At 39.2% G+C, this 18041-nt stretch overlaps 1 protein-coding gene across 1 annotated transcript in view; it reads left to right on the forward strand.

Annotated features, from left to right (window-relative positions):
• Positions 1 to 18041, forward strand: part of USH2A (usherin) — a 584327-nt gene that overhangs the window by 483938 nt on the left and 82348 nt on the right. The window contains exons 60-61 of the mRNA XM_065589441.1: positions 8562 to 8720; positions 10113 to 10275. Of these exons, the coding sequence (XP_065445513.1) occupies positions 8562 to 8720; positions 10113 to 10275 (322 nt within the window). The remainder of the gene's footprint in view (positions 1 to 8561; positions 8721 to 10112; positions 10276 to 18041) is intronic.

The following is an 18041-nucleotide window of genomic DNA, read 5'->3' on the forward strand; positions in this document are numbered from 1 at the left end:
GGTATCCCATTATTTTTGTGTTACATTGCATCAGTGCACAGACCTCAAAGGTACGGTACATTTCACTGATATGCCACAGAAGGATATGTTAGTTACTATGGAACAACTGTCAATATCATAGACAGAAACAGAAAGCCTGAATGGGGGAAAAAACCATAATTTTCCCCAGGCATATCCATAAATGTTATTGATAGGTAGGCAAGTATCCATCCTACATTTAAACTCATTAACACCACCAATAGCTCTCACTGTGACCTAACCCTGCCAAGTGTCTTCAATTGCTATGAACTTCAGCGAAAGCTGACGTCCACCAAAACCCACAGGATCATGTCCTCTGTTGCCAGATTGCCTATTTCATATGTTAATGATCTTCTGGATTTAAATATCCCCTTTTCTCATATAATAGAGTTCTATTTCACTCCATCAGTCTGTGCTTCCAGGTTTTGAATAGCATGTACAGATTGCATGTTGTGTAGAGTGTTCGGATTTCTACCTACATTCTTCCTGGGGCCCCACCTGGTATTTGTGTACCAGACTTAGGTGTTCTGGTAGCCTGGTTTCTTTTTGCCCCCCTAAGCCTGATATTGTCTTAGTTCTCAGTAATAATAAGTATGATACAATAGATAGCTCTGAAGATTGTAATTCAAAGGAATTAATTCTCCAGATCAGTTCGTTTTGTAGGATTATTTAGTATTTGTGATATGCACAAAGCATGTGTGTTACTGTGGTGGTATAGGCCAAAATGTTCAAACTTGGGCACTTAAATTTAGATGCGTAAATCCATATTTAGGCACCTAAATAAGCGGATTGATGTTCAAATGTGCTGAGCGCTCAGAATTGTCATTGCCTTCAATAGGAGCAGTGGTTACAGAGCCCCTTTCTCAGGGCACTTAATGTAGGTGCTTACATATGGATTTAAAATATTTAACATTAGTTATCCAAGTATACTAGTTCTGGCTGTAATGTGTGGTACCAGTTGGTAGTTCATAATAACAATTATTTGGCATATTAACCTCTTACTTAGATTTTAATAAAAGACATGATGCTTATTTTTGAAGACTTGTTGGAATACAACTATACAATTTCAGTTATTTGGTTTAATGGTGGTTGTATTTCACCTTACATTAAGTAGTTTTCAGCAATTGACTTCAAATGGACCTTTGATCACCAGTCTTTAAAACAAGATTGTGATTTTCTTTTTCTCTTTTAAACATATTTTGCTGCAAATTCTACCTTATGAGCTACCCTAGTTTTGAAGTAAACAGGGCTGTCAAACCTAATTTGCTGGCTTTTTTTCACAGAATTGTCCATTATACATTATCCAAATACAACAGCAAAAAACAAGATTTAGTTTGATTGACTTGTCCCATTGCAAAGTGTGCACCTGCTGTGAAATGAAGTTGCGAGGGAAAAAGTGGAATAATTTAACTTTTTTATTTGTAAAGATAATCAGGGTTTTTCTGATTACATCTTAACTTCATAAATGTTAAATAACCTATCAGCATCTAGTTGTTGTAAATTATGAAAAGGAGTATTGCTGAGAATATTAACCAACTAAATCTTTGTTCTTTAGTGAACATGAAAATATGTTATGGCAGGTTGTCATTGTGCTCATGGTAACTTTGACACCAAATAACAAAACTGCCATTTGCACTTAGGGTAAATTGGTTCACTTATGCTTTTACTGTTCCTTTTATTCTGACATAAATTTATGAACTCTGGAACTAACCAAGTCATGTGGTTTCCCAGCTGATTATAACAAATATGCCCATTTCATTTCGTTCAGTCATCAGAGCACCTGCGGTAGATAGTTTCAAACTTGCTGCGGATCTTTTAGGGTATGTCTGAACATACAAAGTTTTTCATTTCACATTTCCATGCATTCTAACTATTCATTTTTTCTCTTTTTCAAAGTGTAAAGTGATCTCTTGGTGTTAGCACTCGGTGAATACTGGGAAGAATTTCCATTTAATATTCCTTTGCATTTTTCAGTGTACTTGTTTTGACATATTTGCACTTTTGTGTTCACTTTCTAAGATAATCTTCCAAATGAGTTTACTGACATGACAATTCACCAACAAAGTAAATTTTAAGAGCATGTTGTAGACTATTCAAGTGAATTTTGAATCTGTGATCACAAGCAAATATACTGTATCTTAAGAGGTTATACTCAGTCAGAGAGCATAAACTTATCGTGTGGCTTGTACATTTCCCAATATGAGATGTATATGTAAATATAATTTATACAGTGATACAGACATACATGATGCTTTGTGAATATAGAATGGAATAGCTAGTGAAAAAGGACTTATTTCTTATAACTCTAAAAATGATTCACCTCTATCATGGCTATATCCTATAGTACAATGCTGCTTAAAAATCTTGTAATAATACATGTATAAATATACACATAAAGAGTGAGAACTTTAGACAGTATCCTTCATTTATTCCAGAGACAAATAACTGTGAGCAGTCATGATCCTGCAGTCTATCTCACTGAGATGTGTAAGGCCTTGAGTTTTTTGTGGGTGCAGTCAGAAAGATAGAGGCTAATTCTTCCCACTGCCAGTGCAGACTTGACATGGACCAAGAGGGGAGACTTTATGTCTCTCTTATGCTAGGGCTCATGTGGAGCAAATCAGCTATAGAGCAGGTAGAGCAACCTGAAGCTGCCCTGCCATGGTGACGCTTCCTGCCATCACTCATGTCCCCTTCCTGCCATCAGGGGTTGCAGCAGAAGCAGTGCAGAATTAGTGAGGTGGGCTCTACAACTGTCAGAGAGGCCTTCTGTGTTGGAGAAACACATCAGAGAGGCTACTTAGAGTCCACGGTGCAGGGGTGAATTCCTCCCTGATGGTACATTCATGCAGCAAAAGCTGTGCACGGGTTAGCCTACCCAACCCAGAGTGCATCCAGACAGTGTAGGTAACAATAACTGTGAATACAGCACAGTGCAGGCTTCAGAGCAGGCTCACAAGCCAAGTATGTACCCAGGGTCTATGCCAGGCTTATTCCACATGCTCTGAAGTCCACACTGTCGTCTCTGCTATGTTACCCATGCTAGCTGCATTCAAGCTAGCTCAGGTAGGCAGCACAGCATTTGCTCTTTAGACATACCCTTATATATGTAAGGGCCAATTTTTCAACCCAGCTTTAATTTGGGCATTTATTTTTGTGAGTGCAAAATAGTTGACACAAATAATTACAGATGCAGCCTTGCATCTGCTGCTGTTTGCACTCACAACTTAGGTCACATGCATATACAGGTCCTTCATTTGTGGAATTTAAATGCTTAAGTGGCCTAAGTTGGAAGCTCCAGTGACCCAAAGACCTGGTACATTTTGTAGTCTCGTATCAGTTTCTGTGCTGTTTTGTGTGTGTGTGTGTGTGTGTGTGTGTGTGTGTGTGTGTGTGTGTGTGTGTGTGTGTGTGTGTGAAAGTATAAAGTAGTTTCTATGGATTTCTTTCCCAAACAAACCTAGGATACTTTTTATATAATATATATATATATATAAAATTTAAAAAATTTATATTAAATAAATAAATAAATAAATATAGGCACAGATAACTGGAGATTTGGAGGAACTTTAGTACCCTAAAAATGCTGGAATTGCATAAATAAATAAAGAAACACTAAGTTTGGAACAGAAGCTCATTTATCTCACTTTATTAAGAGTGGACAAATTTAGTCATGGTACAAAACTATTCACTAAAGCATTAAACATGGGCATAATGAACAACCTACAAATCTGAAAACAATTCCAAACAATGATCTTTACCTGGGGTTTCTTGAAATGAAACATCTATAAGCTATAAATCATAAGTTTTGCCCTTTTATACTTGTAAAGTCATACACTAGTTGAGCCATGACTTTGATCCAAAATGGTAAAATTATGTTTTAATAGGACAATAGAGCACTGACTACACTCACTCACAGTGCTGATTGCCGGTAGCACCATAATAATTTTTATCAACTTTACCACTTTGGAAAACAGCTGTTGTTCAGTTTGAGTGAGCAAACTGGGATATTTCTGAACTGACCTTTTTGTACATTGAATACTGGATACCATAAAATCAACTACTTTGAAGAAGGTATACTTAGGAAATTCCTTTGCTGAATTTGGATAGCTGGGTTGACCTCCCCTATTTGCATTTTCTTGGGAACTTTTCTCTTCCTTGGAAGCTCAGACATTCTGACTATCTGCAATTTTAAATTTATTCTGGTGGATTTGCACCCAGAACAAATTAAAGGTTTCATCTGATTGGGTGGACTGAAGTGAATAAAATGTCATTTTCATAAGACATTAGCCTTCTGTTGCTGAAACATCCAACCCATATTTAGGCCTTTTCAACGTAGTTCAATACCAAAGATGAAGTTACATTTTTCCATTTGAGCTGCTAGGTCACTAAATTCAAGTTCTCATTTCAGGATCTCTCATTGCATCCTCCACAATCTCCCACGTTCCACACAGTACAGATAGTTCTCAAAAACTAAAGCCAGTGCTACCACCTGGAGAGTATACTTGGTAGGAGAGAGAACCCAGATACCTGGTGATATACTTAACACTTTGAATATGATGTCCTGAAATATAGCCCCTCATTTGTGTGATATTTTTAAATTAACTTTGCAATTTTATAAACAACTTCCAGCGTCTCTCTTAGGGGATTGTATTATTTTTAATAGCGTCTTGGCATGCCAAATTCCAAGCAAGCACATGATGAGTATATGTAGCTTGTGGGGTTCTTCCTGTTACAATTGGATTGCTGTCCCTGATACAAGGGGCTTTTCTATATGAGCATTTAGTTCACAGCATGCTGGGGTGTAAATCTACACTGCAGCATACTTAGTGTCCATGTGGCTACTGCTGCTGCATGCTAACAGTTCCCTAGTATGTTTTGATGATCTCCATTTCAAAGTGGGCTAGATACTTAGTGCATGACACACTAGTGCGGGGTGGATTTATATCCCCGCTTGCCATGACCTAAGTGTTCATATAGAGAGGCCCCAAGCCTACCATATTAATGACACCATCATAACATTGTCTGTGATAGGTGTTGATCCTCACTCAGATTAGGAGCAATAATATATCTTTAATTAGATCCCATAGTGTACAGGCAATATTATACAATCTGATGAACTCTTTGTGAACATTCATATAATCATCCACGCATTGCAGGCATAAAAACACTTGCTCTTTCTCAGAAAAATCTGTTGTTGCAGCTACCCTAATTGTATACTGCTTTCCAGAAATTTCCCTCATGATTTTAAGAGTCATGATTTCCATTATTTCACTTTGAATATCTGGATTGTGAATTTGTTTAAACTCTTTCTCAGCCACTTTGAAATATTAGGATCTCATTTTGCCTGCAAACAAAGCAGTTGGAAACAAAGTCCATTTTGCCTGCAAACAAAGTCAGTCTCTCCACTTAAGGGCTTATTTTCAGCTAGATCAATCTAATAGCCTTGCAGTGTAAGTCCTTGTGTAGCAAGATAATGTATACTACTTAGTATTCTATTAGGATCTTCCTGTTTTCTTCTTTCTTCTGAGAGTACTGATAACTTAGCATGTCAACATCATTCTTTGTGGTCTTTTGAAGACTATCAACTGCTTTTTGGTGATATGAAGAATTTTGGTGCCTCTCAAATTTGTCATCAATCTTTTTCCAATTAGTGAATCCAGTGTGTTGAAAGGTTCATCTTTTGTACTGTGCCTAAAAGTTGTTCAACAGTAGAGACAACATACATTCTTACCAGCTTCAGAATAATGGAGTCACTGAAGATCATCCAACCAGGATAAGCAGAAGGAAGGTCTCTTTTTCCAAAGTTTTACACAGAGAAAGACAAGTCATGGTTGATGAGGTGTCTCAGAAATGCTAACAGTCTCAGGACACTGCCATTTACTTCCTGTTACAAGTAACGGTGGAGACAGTCCAGTAATGCAACCCGCAGAAGTTGATTTACTTATTATTGAAAGTGTAGTTTCCTCCTTTTTAATCAACCACATTTTAAAATTATTTCATTTTAGCATCTTGAATGTAGACACTTTGTTTTTGTACTTCACTCAGTCAGTAGTCACGTGGTAAGAATGGCATAGGACTGCTCAATTTAAAAACACACACAATACTCTCTGGCAAACTAAAACATTTAGCTGGCCTCTTGGTTTTATATAGTCACTGTGTTTTAATAGTGATACTCAGACTTCAGTGGTTCTAGAGCCAAATTAGAGAGCAACACTATCCAAAAAGAGCCACAGTAGTGTAAATGCATTGTTTCATTTACTATATTCTCATTTAAACACTATGAGGGAAAATATTTAGTGTTTTTGTTTATGTATATACACCAATCAGGATGCTTTTACTATGTTATTAACCAATTGTAGTTGATAAAATAATAATACTTGGTCAGTCATTTTTGCTGTGAGAATAATTATATATCATTCATATATATAATAATTCTCACAGCAAAGTGACTGTCCGACTATTATTATTTTATCGACTACAATTGGTTAATAACATAGTAAAAACATCCTCATGCTTAATAACTTAGATTGATTAATAATTAAATCACACTGTGTTTCAATATCATGTGCTGTAAAGAGCCACAGGAGACACATTACAGAGCCAGTTGCGGCTTGCAAGCCTCAGTCTGAGTATCACTGGTCTAGAATGTGGCAGAATGAAGAAAGGGAACAGCCTAAACCCAATTAGTTTGTTACCATGGATAACAATGATTTTATGAATCCCCTGGAGACTAACATGGAAAAGACGATAAATAAGATTGCAGGTGGAAGCCCTTTGACCTGAGGCATGATGGGACTGGGGTCCAAGTCTGCTAAAGGACAACCAAGGTCTTCCTAGAGAGAAGGGGTCTTCCTGGACAGAGACAGAAAAAGAGGGTCAGTAGCCCGTCATGAGACAAGTGGGAATGTGCTAATAAAGTTTGCGGATGACACAAAGCTGGGAGGTATTGCCAATACAGAGAGAGACTGAGATATCCTACAGGAAGATCTGGATGACCTTGTAAACTGGAATAATAGTAATAGGATGAAATTTAATAGTGAAAAGTGCAAGGTCATGCATTTAGGGATTAATAACAAGAATTTTTGTTATAAACTGGGGACGCATCACTTGGAAGTAACAGAGGAGGAGAAGGATCTCGGAGTATTGGTTGATCACAGAATGACTATGAGCCACCAATGTGATATGGCTGTGAAAAAAGCTAATGCGGTCTTGGGATGCGACAGGCAAGGTATTTCCAGTAGAGATAAGGAGGTGTTAGTACCGTTATACAAGGCACTGGTGAGACCTCATCTGGAATATTGTGTGCAGTTCTGGTCTCCCACGTTTAAGAAGGATGAATTCAAACTGGAACAGGTACAGAGAAGGGCTACTGGGATGATCCGAGGAATTGAAAACTTGTCTTATGAAAAGGGACTCAAAGAGCTTGGCTTGTTTAGCCTAACCAAAAGAAGGCTGAGGGGAGATATGATTGCTCTCTATAAATATATCAGAGGGATCAATACCAGGGAGGGAGAGGAATTATTTAAGCTCAGTACCAATGTGGACACAAGAACCAATGGATATAAACTGGAATTTTCCTCCAGGGCAGATTGGCAGAGGCCCTGGGATTTTTTCGCCTTCCTCTGCACCGTGGGGCCCGGGTCACTTGCTGGAGGATTCTCTGCACCTTGAAGTCTTTAAACCACAAGTTGAGGACTTAAATAGCTCAGACATAGGTCAGGGGTTTGTTACAGGAGTGGGTGGGTGAGATTCTGTGGCCTGCATTGTGCAGGAGGTCAGACTAGAAGATCATAATGGTCCCTTCTGATCTTAAAGTCTATGAGAAGGAAGGAAATAGCCAGCCTGGCCACAAAACCAGTGGGAGAAGTACAGACAGGTTGAGCCTCACCCAGGCACACACAATTCCTCTTCCCAAGAAGAGGACTCCCTGCTTGCTGAGCCATTTCCCAGCTAGGGAAGAAAGGAGCCAAAGCCTGCTTCAGGAAAGACCTTCAACTCAGCCCCAGCTATCAAGAACCAGTTGATATCCCAGGAGAAATGGACCATTAGAGGACTGTGCCCCCAACTGAGCTGAAGAGAACAATCTATCAGTTATCTGGGACTATCGCCACTACAGTAATTAGAATAAAAAAGATAATCAACAGCCATTACTGTATTATTGTTTAACTCTAGGCCCTACTTCCTCCAAATAAAAAAAAAAATTGTCTACACTCTGTTGCGGAGTTGAGTCACACTCCCATAGACATTCTATAGTGGCAAATTTGCATTGATTTCAGTGAGCCTGTACACATCATGAAACAGATTTATTGAAGTGTATTGGTTTTCAGATATATTTTCAGAAATTTCCTGTTACACCTTTTCCTGTTGGGAACTGCAGCCAGATTTTATTTGTGTTTATATTTAAATAATTTTGGTTTCTAAAATGAAGTCACGACAGGGGCTTTTACACAAAGTTGCAGATAATCAATGCTTCTTAGGATTTGACCCACACTGTTATTAAACAACAATTATCCTGTGTACTATTTTCTGTCCTATAACAGGGATATTCAACACCAATATGCCTTTGGAATATAATGTCTTACTAAATGCTGGCAGTACCTCGCCATTGGTAAGACCAGTAGGTCGTCCCCATTTTGTCCTTGTGGATGGCCTGGATCCATACACACAGTACGAGATAAGGATACAAGCTTGCCAGAATGGTAAGATGGCTTCAGATGTTTCACTTGCATGATCGACAGAGAGAGCAGATTTGCAAAATAGATTCAGTTCAACAAAATAGATATCTTATTTCTAAATTGAAGTGAAATGTTTACCCAGTAAAAATAAAGCCTAGCACTGTGGAGCATTATACATTTTCCTATATTATATCATGAATATTTTAAGTGGAGATTAAGATCTCTGTATTTCTGGGAATATATCCTGTTTTATCAAATGCTTTATGAGAATAGCTTAAGTGTTTTTGAAATATCTTGCTCTCCATAGGAGAAAATCCTTGCCCCAGTGGTGTCAGTTGCTCCAGTATTTGGCTTATAAGGAGTAATAAACAATAACAAAAAGATAGCTGGAAAGCCCAGATAGTATATAGAAAACATTCACTTTCTACTTCCTTATTTAAAGTTATTGGGAATGTCCATAATCTGATCTGAGAAAAGAAATCTTGTCATGTGGCAGACAGGGCTGGTTCTCTTCTCCCTTATGCTGTTGTATATCAGGAGTAACTCTGTTGAACTCAATGGGGTTACACTGGTTTAAATTAGTACTTAATTATGAGGTTAAGCACTCATTTGAGGCACCAATTTATTTCCTACACACAAACTTGCTATTATTTCATTATCAGAGGGTTAGCCGTGTTAGTCTGAATCTGTAAAAAGCAACAGAGGGTCCTGTGGCACCTTTAAGACTAACAGAAGTATTGGGAGCATAAGCTTTCGTGGGAAGTGAGGTTCTTACCCACGAAAGCTTATGCTCCCAATACTTCTGTTAGTCTTAAAGGTGCCACAGGACCCTCTGTTGCTTATTATTTCATTGTTACTTTAAGTAACTGTCTTCAGGCATGCTAGATCCTGAAACTCAGCCTTAAAGAAAACTGTGAAAGAAATATGGAACATTTGCTATTGCCTTTAGTGGGAGCAGAGTCAGGCCAACACTAAACACTTTTAAAATTCCCATCCAAAGTCTTCAAGCTTCTTCCATTGCTATTTTTGTTATTGTGCCCTTCATTATGGGACTTTGTTACACATTCTAAAGGCCAATCTCAGATAACTGGATCTGGGCAGCTTGGCAGCTATGATGTGACACAGACAGTATTTAAAAATACATATTAAACACTTTAAAAAGGAAAATGAATAATTAATTGGTTCACGTTTCACACACTGAATGCTCGTATTACTACTAGCTTTATTTCACATCATGATACACTCCTTTTCCTTATGGCTAAAATATCTAAATTAGAAACCTCTGCTTTTATCCAAAGAAAATTAATGAACAACTTTTGTTCCCTACATTTCCATGCTTTAGACAACTAAAAGATCCCTTTTTTGTTGTTGTGGAAAACTTTGACCTTTTAAGTTAATTTCTGATTTTCTTCCCAGGTGGCTGTGGAGTAGGCAGTCGGACATACACAAGGACTTCTGAAGCTCCTCCTAAGGAACTGAATCTACCTATAGTTAGGGCAACTGGATCTGGAGCAATAGAAGTAAAATGGTTACCACCTAGGAAACCAAATGGAATCATAATTAACTACTTTATTCACAGGTAGACATTTTTATACCTCTATATCATCCCCTTGCATTTAGTCTTAATAAAGCATTTACTTAAGTAGTCCAAGTAATATTGATATGTGAACATAGTGTTTAAAAATGTACAGCATGCTGTTTGAGCCATGAAGCGAAGCGTTGCCTGGTCTCTGGCTTTTTGAGTGTTACGGTAGGAGGATATTCGTCAATGGATTGACAAGTTGCTGATAGGAACTTCAACACAGTTTCTAATCTTGCTCCATGTTGGAACTACCATAAATGACAGAGGCAAAATAAATGGATGAATGGAACCATATGCTTGTAGACTTGGTGCAAAATGCCTTCTAACCACAATTAGGTAAAAGATGGCAGTTGGAAAGGAGCCAGTTTTGACTTGGGTAGGAGGCAGAGTGCATCTGAACCAAAGTAATGATGATGTACTTGGGTTACTGAGTCAAAACTGAAGCCAGAAATTGGAGACAGGTAGTCAAAGACACAGAGAGGACACAGAAAGTACTCAAACATAAATTAATGTATACTATATGGCTGCTTAAATGCTGACCTCGGAATAGGTGAGGTGTTAGTTACACTGATAGGAATAGGGTCATACTAGGTAGGACTAGTGGTGGTGGGCCCTCTGTTTAAGCATTGAAACGGAATCAGGGTGTTTTGGAGATCACGTATATTATTTGCCAGAAATAATTACATTGGGGTAGTATTACAGTGCTCTTCCAGTTAAATTACACTGATGTATGTCTCCTAGTGTTAACCTATGCCTCCCTGTTAAACCTCTGCTCCGTAGTATGCTGGCTCCCATAAGACTGACGGGCATGTCCTTGTGGTGCTCTAGATCTCCTGAGCCCAGCGTGCAGCCTTTTCTACATAGTTAGCTGTAGCTTGGAAATTTGGCTCTGCAGGAGTCTGTACTCTGCAATCAGCTTTGTGGAAGCCAACTGGTGGGCAATCCTTATTAATGTAATGTGGTGGTTTGGGGACGCAGAGCATAACCTCTGCACTAGAGCCTGCCAGCTCTGAGCAAACCAGCTGGCACGCTTACGCATCAGGGAAGCTTGCTCAGCAGGCCTTGAAGTCTGAGCTCCAGATTCTCTCGTCTCAGAACTTTCTGTCTCCAAGCCTGTGGAGCTGGCTCCCCAAGTTTTCTGAAGCCAGGATTTTTCAAAAGCTTCAGGTGTCCCCCAGGTCCTTTGGATATTGGGAGGTTGCATTGTATTGCAGTTGTGTATAGGGAGAGGGAATTTCCAAAAGAGAGCAAGTCAAATTCCTCTTAGCGGATGTTTGAATGTGTAAGAATAATTAATGTAAATTCACATTTGCCTTAAATATATTAGCACTGAGTCTCTAAAAATGCCTGATCTCTTTAAATACCTTTTTCATCTGCTCACTGTTAATTGTATGAGAAAAACACATCAAGTCTCTACTCCTTATCAAAGGAAATAAAGTATCTGTTTTAGTCCAAGACGTGGCTTCACTCTGTTGGTTTTGTAAATAAAGCTGATGATTACGGTTTCTATTCCATGGCAGCCATAGAAAGGGAAAACAGGAAATATAATGCAGAAAGCCTGCTTCAATGAAAAATACTGTAAATTGAATTTGACAGCATTTGATGGCATTTGATTATTCTAGTCACAGCCAAACAATGATATAAAGAGTAATATGAAACAGAATGTGTTACTGCCTAGCAGACTCAAAAGCAATAAACCTTCCTCCAATGTGACACAATCACTTCACAATCATAATTGTAGCCTGTTTGATACCTCTGAGTACAGCAGAAGGGCACTGACTGACACAGATACATTTTGTTTTTTATTTAAAGTGAAATGAAAATGGCGCACTGGGGCTCCAGATACAATCGTTATATTCACCTACATAGGCATGAATCACTTGGCAGTTATTTCAGCTGAAGTTTAAATGTGCTTAGACAACAACAATATCAAATCTTTCTCAGATAGCTGCAAAAAAAATCAGAAATTTGTAAGGACAGAAATGGGATGTAAGCGTATAGTTCTTTGTCATTCTGTAGCCACACGTAGGCTTATATTGTTATAGCAACAAGACTGCAGTATTTCTGGAGGAGGTTATGGCATGTAATTTCTTCTTCATCATTTGCCTCTTCCTTGCTGTATCTCCACCAAAACAAATTCATTTAACTCAAAACATTGAATGTTTGGGAAACCATCATGTGGAGATGTTTCTATTAAAATTGCAGGAGTTTTACTTGCCTGTAGAATTATAAAAATGCTTACAAAATAATTGTAATTCTGCCATAAACATTTGGGGTGGGGAAGTGTAATTGGTTGTATTTTACCTCTGACTGGTGGGACAGCTGTAAACATCTCATAGAATAGAGGCAGTCACATTTTTTTCAACAAGGACCACAACTTAATAGAGACTGTCTCGTGAACCACCTCCCCTTTCATTCACAATAATGCAGTCCACTGCCCCTCGCATTCAGTATTATATAACATCTCTGTGACAACCACAGCAGTTGCTAGCCTGGAAAAGGAATATTAGGGAAGTAGTTTAATGTATTTCTAGCTGTCTTTTAATGAGATGTAGTAACTGGAAACAAGGTGAGCTGGCATCATGTGATCACCAGTCACCAAGTGTTCTGTGGTCCTCAGTTTGAGAACTGATCATATAGAAAAAAATTACCTATAAAATTAGAAATATGTGGAGTCCAATTCAGATCAGGTTTAAGCTGGTACAACTTCAGTGGAAGTATCTCAGCTAAATTCAGCAGGGATGAATTATTTAGAAAATAAATATAAGTGGGATAACAGTGTAACTTGCAAAGGCCTGTCATTCAGTAAGTGTGCAAAATGAGTCTAGGGGAGAGAGAAAGGGGTTTAACAGAAAAATTAACAGTAGTAATTAAGATACAGCAAATGTTATGGGCTGTTGACAGCTGTGACTTGTTCTTCCTTAGTTTTCCCTTTGGAATGTCAGTTATGCTTATTTTTCACACCCACTGAGTGCCCGTTTAGTGTTAGTTACACCACTTGACTACTCCCCTGTATTGTTCACACTTGATGTGCAGCTTACTAGACACTTAGCTGTTACTGTGATATAAAGACCTATATTGATGGCTATATTGACCTATGGGAGTGCTGCATTTAGCTCATGATGATTATCATTTTTATCTGTAATTAATATAAACCATGGTCTAAATTACTGTTTTAATGTGCGCCCAACTCATGTCCCTTTTTTTTTTTTTTTTGGTATATGTTTCCTACATCAAAGTCCGTATTTTTTTAAAAACACAATATAAATTTCTGGAGGTGTGTCACGATTGAATTATAACTAGGGTTACTCTGTTGCACTGCATGGAAGATAGTATTAGGATGCGTTGTGAAGCACATTGTCCCTGCAAAAACTTGTAGGGGCATTTTGCCTCAGGCCTGTACAATGCTTCCAGAAGTAGCCCCTCACCACCTGGGCCTAGGGACAACATGCAGCACTAGTCCTTGTTCTCTTTTGACTTTGTGAGGATTGGGGTCAGGATGGGACATGGCTCTGAAGGCATATTCTGAGCATGGCCCCAGAGGCAGAGCTGGTGCATCCAAAAGTACAAGGATTCACTGACTATCTCCCACCACCACCACCACCACGTAAGGGAGGGGAAGAGCAGGTGCTGTAGTCACTGTTGCAGCCTTGTGGTTGTAGTAGTAGCTGTTTAGTCATCTGGCATGGAGGATGATGTCCCGTCCTCCCGACCCCTGCTAGAGCTTGGTGTGGGGCCAGGGAGGATTTGCCCAGTGCTTAATTTGTAATGAAAGAGGTGCCGGGGGTCAAGCAAAGAGATGCTAGGACTCAAGCAATGATTTACTTTCATAACTGATGCAGCAAGCCCAGAGGTGCCGGGGCTATGAACTGCCAAGCCTAGAGGTGCCAGAGCTCAGGCCTGGCAAGCCCTGGAACAAATTAAGCACTGGATTTGCCCTTTATAAAATAACTCTCTCTGAACATGTTTAAATTGAGCATAGGCAGCAAATCAGAGTGTGCAGATTGAGACAGCTTCCAGCTCCTGGAAATGTTGTTTTCCTATGCAGCTCACTGTACAGAAGAAACACTTCCAGTTAAATGAGCAGTTGAATCTTAAATCTTAAGTCGATTGAAATGATTACAGACTGTTCAACCACTTCTGTTCAAAGTTTATTCATACATGAAGATATTCTGGGTTTTAGCACCACAGATGGAACCATTTACCTAACCATAAGTTTCATTCATTAAATATTCAGTAGTAATAAGATCTAAATACTTAACCAGACTACAATGTTCAGCTTTGCTTGCGGCTGAGCTTACGGTTGGTGGCATATTTGATCTTTCACTGTAAAGTAGCTGTTTCTCACAGAATTTCTAAAATGGTACTAAACATAAATTTGTGAATTCTAGGAAGTGCTTTAACGGTTAATTAAATTGTTGTGCTAAGCAAGCCCAGATACCAGGTCTTAAAGATAACTTTATTACACTTAAAATGACACCACTTTTTTACTTCTCTTTAGGAATATTTGTAAATACATTGGGAGGAGAGCACAGTTATAATATATTGTTATTTATCATTGTTTGTGGTGGCATAGGTGTGCATGACACTTTGCAGATAGAGTTGTTGCAGTCGTGTTGGTCCAAGGATATTAGTGAGACAAGGTGGGTGAGGTAATACCTTTTTATTGGACCAACTTCTGATAGTGAGACAAGCTTTTGAGCTTATGCAGAGCTCTTCTGCAAAGAAACTAACTCAAAAAAAGAGGGTCACAACTAAATACAAGGTGGAGCAGATTGTTTAGCATAAGTAGTTTACGCATATTTCAAGGGACCATTCAAGGTGAAGTGGCCCATTAACACCCCTCCAGTCATAGGGAGGAAAGGGAGGGGGAGCAGCTGGAGTGGGGATTAGTGGGTTACAGATGTTGTAATAAGCCATAAATCCAGTGTCTCTGTTCAGTCCATGATTATTGGTTCTAGCAGAGTTACGAATTTAAGCTCCCAGGCTCAAATTTTGCAAGTGTTGCGCAGGTTTCCTCTGAGGATGAGCCAAGGTATGGAGTGATCGCTTTGTGAAAAGTGCTCATCCATAGGTGATGTGCTGTTTTTGTCTTTTATCATTTTCTTGTGTGAGTTCATTCAAGAGTGTAGTGATTGTCTGGTTTCACCCACATAGTTGCTATTTGGGGCACATTTAATGCACTGGATGAGGTTGTGATAGGTCTGTGTAGAACCCGTGGATCTTCAAAGTTGTATTGTGCAGGGCGTTGATCATTGTAGTGTCAGGGACTCGAACCCAGACGGCACGGTTCGTTGTCTGACCGCAGAGAGACAGGCAACACCAGCAAGGTCCAAACACAAGCTCTTTATTGAAGAGTGCACACAACAATAGAGAGTGGCCCGTCTCCAGAGAGAACCAGCCCCGATTACAATAACTAGTAAGGTTATATAGACAGTTCCGTCGCATCATAGTTAAAACAACCCAACACCCCTTTATTAGTTAGAAAGCTTCTAATATTCATGCATATCTATCTTCTTTGACACTACAAACAATTTGTGATGCCTCAGCAACTTCTTATGAGCTTTGTTGTCATGCACCAGAAACTAGGAGAAAGGAGGGAGTTGAGTACAGATGAAGAACAGAAACAGGGAGTGGAGACTGCAAGTCTCCATATGTCCAAACAAACCGTTCCTAGTACATTTGGTACAAGAATGCGGCCCCCCCTTTATCTCATTCTTTGAAGCCCAAGCAAGCATGTCCTCATGTTTCACAGAGAGACAGGAATGGCCCAGCAACTACAGTTAGCCTAACTTTGGCTAAGCTGGCCAAACAACCTGTTCTATACTCCATTTTCCTTGGACCTAACAGTAGTAATGGAGATAGGTCTGCAGGTTTTACATCTGTTGTTTTGGAAGGGTCTGGTGCCGCTTTGCGTTGTTGTGTCCTGATCTGTGGGAACATGCCACTGATGATGAGCTTGAAGAGGTTGGAGGATTGTTTGAAAGCCAGAAGAGGAAGTTCAGAAAAGATTTATTTCAGGATGGGGTTCCCATCAAGTATGGGTTGAAGTTGTTTGATGATACACTGTATGGGTCCCAGTGTGGGGTGGTAGGAAACAACTAGGTGTGTGTGTTTGGTGGAGGGGGAGAGGGGGATTACTTCTGTACTGAAGCAAGTTCTCTCAGGGTATTTGAATGGCCTGTTTCATAATGTAATCTACTTCTCTGGTAGAGTGTTCTTGTTTGGTAAAGGCGATTTTGAGTATGTTAAAGTATATATCCTGGACTTTCTCCTCAGAACATATTCTGTGGTAGCTGAGTGCCTGGCTGTAGATAATAGATTTCTTGGTGTGTTTGGGGTGGTCACTATATCTATGAAGGTAGATGTGGTGATCCAGGGGTTTTGGATATAGGTGTCTGTTGGGTTCCATTGCTGAAGCTGATTGCGTTATCCAGAAAGATGATGCTTGTGCGGGAGAGTTCTAGAGAGAGAGTTTAATGGACATGTGGTGGTTGTTGAAGTTAAGATGGAAATCTGTGAATCTGTGAGGGAGTTTAGGTCATCTGTCCGGAGGATGAAAATATCATTGAGGTATCTCAAGTATATCATTGGTTTTGTGGGATGTGTTTGCAAATATACACCCACCTTGTCTTGATACAATTATCTGCTACACTTGATTTTAAAAACCTATGGACAGGTTCTTTGTCTTCTGAGGTATTTCTAGGATACCTATCATGAAGGTACCTAAGCACTGCAAGAAGGAAATACATCTTACCATGTGGAGCGGGGTGAATAAACAACAGGAGAGAGGAGAAAGGTACAGTATGCATCTAAGGGTGCGCTTCACATTGATGAGCACAGTAAATGACATCTGAATGATAATTCTGCATGTGGTTTTAATCTGACATGGAGTAAAGTATGAAAAAATCAAACTCATGGTGCTATGCTGCAGGACACTTGATGAAGTATGGCTTAGGGGTCAATGTGTAGGTCCACTTATCACTCTCTTCCACCTCATCAAAGGCTCCCACTTCTTATTTTAGGGGAAGCTAGAGAGCCTGTCCTTCCTCCCCTTCACCAAACGCCATCACCGGATCTTCAGTATCAACATGTTTTGTGGTTGGTCACTCCCCCAATCTGGAGGAGTGAGACCCAAAAAATCTCTTTGCTTTTCTCTTGCTCCCACCCTTTAAACTTTACAATATCCTGGGGTTAGTACATCCCAGAGTTTGCTGGAAATTCTCCCATTTCTTGCAACTGGGAGAAATATGGGAGCAGGTTGTTTGTCTACATGTCTAAGGGCAGACACATCTGTGTGTGTACTTATGAATATATGTGCACATGCACAACTGTACATTCTTTGTTTATATTTGCATAAAATATATGGGAGTCTAATATTACAAGCACCTGAGATTGCTAGTATTTTTTAAATAGTTTTGTTGATTTTTTTATATCCTTAAAAATAGTGACTAAAGTTGGACTAACAAAATAAAAGCTGACAGGATTATTGAAATTCAGATTTTAATCTTGCCAAAGAAATGTTCTTCAGCCAATGTGCATGTGAAGTAGTGATGACACCTGGTAGCCAGACAAACCAATTCCACTCCTTTGAATTTGCCGTATTTGTGATACATGTGACAGATAATGTAATTTGCTTTTTTGTTTGTTAGCATGCAGGGATAAAATGGTTTTATTTAATGTGAAGGCGAAGGTTTCAGTTAAAAGTAAGGAAAATACCAAAATCTGTGTGAGGTGCAGCACAGTTTTCACTGAGATTTATC

The sequence above is a fragment of the Chrysemys picta genome, chromosome 3 (genome assembly GCF_011386835.1).
Source record: "Chrysemys picta bellii isolate R12L10 chromosome 3, ASM1138683v2, whole genome shotgun sequence".
NCBI classification, from domain to species: Eukaryota; Metazoa; Chordata; order Testudines; family Emydidae; genus Chrysemys; species Chrysemys picta.